The sequence below is a fragment of the Rhagoletis zephyria genome, unplaced genomic scaffold (assembly GCF_001687245.7).
Source record: "Rhagoletis zephyria isolate East Lansing unplaced genomic scaffold, Rhagoletis_zephyria_1.1 Rzeph_scaffold_16135, whole genome shotgun sequence".
In the NCBI taxonomy this organism is placed as follows: domain Eukaryota; kingdom Metazoa; phylum Arthropoda; class Insecta; order Diptera; family Tephritidae; genus Rhagoletis; species Rhagoletis zephyria.
Window position 1 is genome coordinate 1,077 of NW_016173200.1, and position 2,249 is coordinate 3,325.

General features: G+C 38.4%; 1 protein-coding gene across 1 annotated transcript; it reads right to left on the bottom strand.

The window, feature by feature from the left end:
* Positions 1–252: 252 nt before the first annotated feature.
* On the bottom strand, positions 253–1,015 carry NHP2 (NHP2 ribonucleoprotein). The gene is made up of 2 exons (XM_017635651.1): positions 659–1,015; positions 253–567 (listed from the first exon to the last, which is right to left on the bottom strand). The coding sequence occupies exons 1-2, from the start codon at positions 904–906 to the stop codon at positions 336–338; spliced, it is 480 nt and encodes a 159-aa protein (XP_017491140.1). The 5' UTR covers positions 907–1,015; the 3' UTR covers positions 253–335.
* Between the last annotated feature and the right edge of the window lie 1,234 nt (positions 1,016–2,249).

Here is a 2,249-nt window from a genome sequence, read left to right on the forward strand (position 1 = left end):
TCTACATAAATAATGTATTTAAAAATTAAGAATAGCTACAAAATACTATTTATATGGATTTCTGTAATTTTAGTAAAAGAATATAATTATAACAAAAATTAAGCAAAAGGAAAAAACTGCAAATTTGCAAATAAAAAAGATCCCACAGGGACAACCAAAAATAAAGCGTGTTTTCATATATCCCAGTCCAAAAGGCCTCAGGATGCTATCAAAATTACGCTTTCCTTGATGAAAATGAAACAGATTCATATACCGTTTTTTTTGTACAATTTATTATTTTATTTAAACTAGGAAATCTCTTAAGCTAAAGTAGACATAAAACTGCTAAATAGTTCTCAAACTGGCACACCCAAGCCGGCCATGTCGTGTTTCAATTCATCGAACAAATCTTGATAATCTTGATGTTCGCGCACCAATAACGCCACTGTGCCACGTTTGACACCCATAGCGGCACCTAAATCAGCACGACTTGGTGTGTAGGCGTACGGTATGCCCTTCTCTTCGCAAACAGCCGGCAAGTGGCACATAATATCAATGGGTGTAACGTCACCAGCGAAGATGCAAATGCTAAAAGTGGATGATTTGAATTATGTATTAGAAAAGTTTTCGTTATGCTATAAGGATTCCGAACGAAATCAGTGTTGAGCATCCCACTTACCCAGTTTCGCCTTTGCGTAGACGAGCCTGCACATCCTTAAGACCATTACGCAGGTAAGTTTTATGTTTCATCGCCTTCTTAATAAGTTTATAGCACTTTTTGGACATTTTCTTCGAGGCCATTGGCTGTGCAATGCTGTTCACATACTTTAGTTTGTCATCATAAGAGTCCTCTTCTTTGACTGTTACATTCGCTACAGATACAACGGAAGTGTCTTGCTCGATAGGTTCAGTCTTGATTTTTCCCATGATTTAAATTAAAATAAGACGAAACTACCAAAAATCCAAGAAACTTGTAAAAATGCTTCATGCAGCTGTAAACACGTGAAAAATGTGACACTTGACAGTTGTGGTGACAGGTTTGAACGCCGGTATTTTTAATAACAACGCCGTCAAAGTAAGTTGATCGGCAGGTTGCGCAGTCAATTTTGTTTTGTCGGATTTTGAAACTTGTCTAAATTTATTTCTTAAGCAGCGCTAACTTTTTCGAAACGCTTTTAAAAGGCTGAGCTGAGGCGTTTGCATGTTTTTCAATGTTCTTTTTAAAATGGAAACTTAAGCCCTTATATTTTGCACAAAAAAAGGACATAGACCCTTTTCGTACGGCAACACCTTTCCCTATTTTCTTCAAGAACCTTCGGTCTGGTTACTCTTTACAATCTTGTCAAAGCAGGGCGCAGGCGAACGACAAAAGTAGAATCACTCGCAGCCAGCAATAAGTGCAGAAAATATATAAAAGAATCGGGGAATTCAAATCGAAAATTCGCGAGTACCATTGTTATACCGAAAAAGTGTATTGCAATAAAACGTGCTATAAATATTAAACAAAACAAATTGTTTAATAATTGTACAATTAAAGTTTTAGCAAGCGCAAGAAAAAACTAACGACAGAACAAAATGAGTACTGGTGGCATGGGAGAGAAAAGAAAATTGTCGTAAGTAGAGAAATAGGAAGTAGCAGCAAAGGCAGCAGCGACAGCGACTGCAGCTGAGAAATTTTTATAAGAACGAACGTGTTTTGGAAAAAAAAAACGTATTTTTTGTCAAAAATAAGATATATATGTATATTATAATGGGCGGTGACGCCCTAGCAGCTGCAAACTTATGACAACGCGGTAGTAACGCAAAAATGAAGGAGAATTTCCAAAGAAATATGCCTTAAAATTGCAGCTGCCATTTGCTGCCGCAGCGACGCCAGCATAGAAGAAATGGCGAAAAAGAGCGGCAACCGAAATGCAATGCGACAGAGAGCAGAGCTGAAGTAGCGAACTTTCTTGAGATATCGACGTCGTCGTCGACGCTGACGTTAATTGATTTTCCATGCGAGTGTGCAGTTCAAAGCGTTTGTTGGCAGAAGCTCACTGCTGACAATCTGGCGCTGACTGACTAGCCAAGTGGGTCTTTAATGGGTGGTCGTTAATCGGGTGGGTAGGCGGTTCTTGTAACCAAAAAAAAATCTGAGCAAATTAGGGAAAAGTAACAAATTCCGTAGGATGCCTTTCCATAACAACAACAACAAAAACTGCGCTGGAATTACTATGCGAAGTTTGCGTTACTTTAGGAGGGCATTGTTGGAAAAGTGTACGAAATTG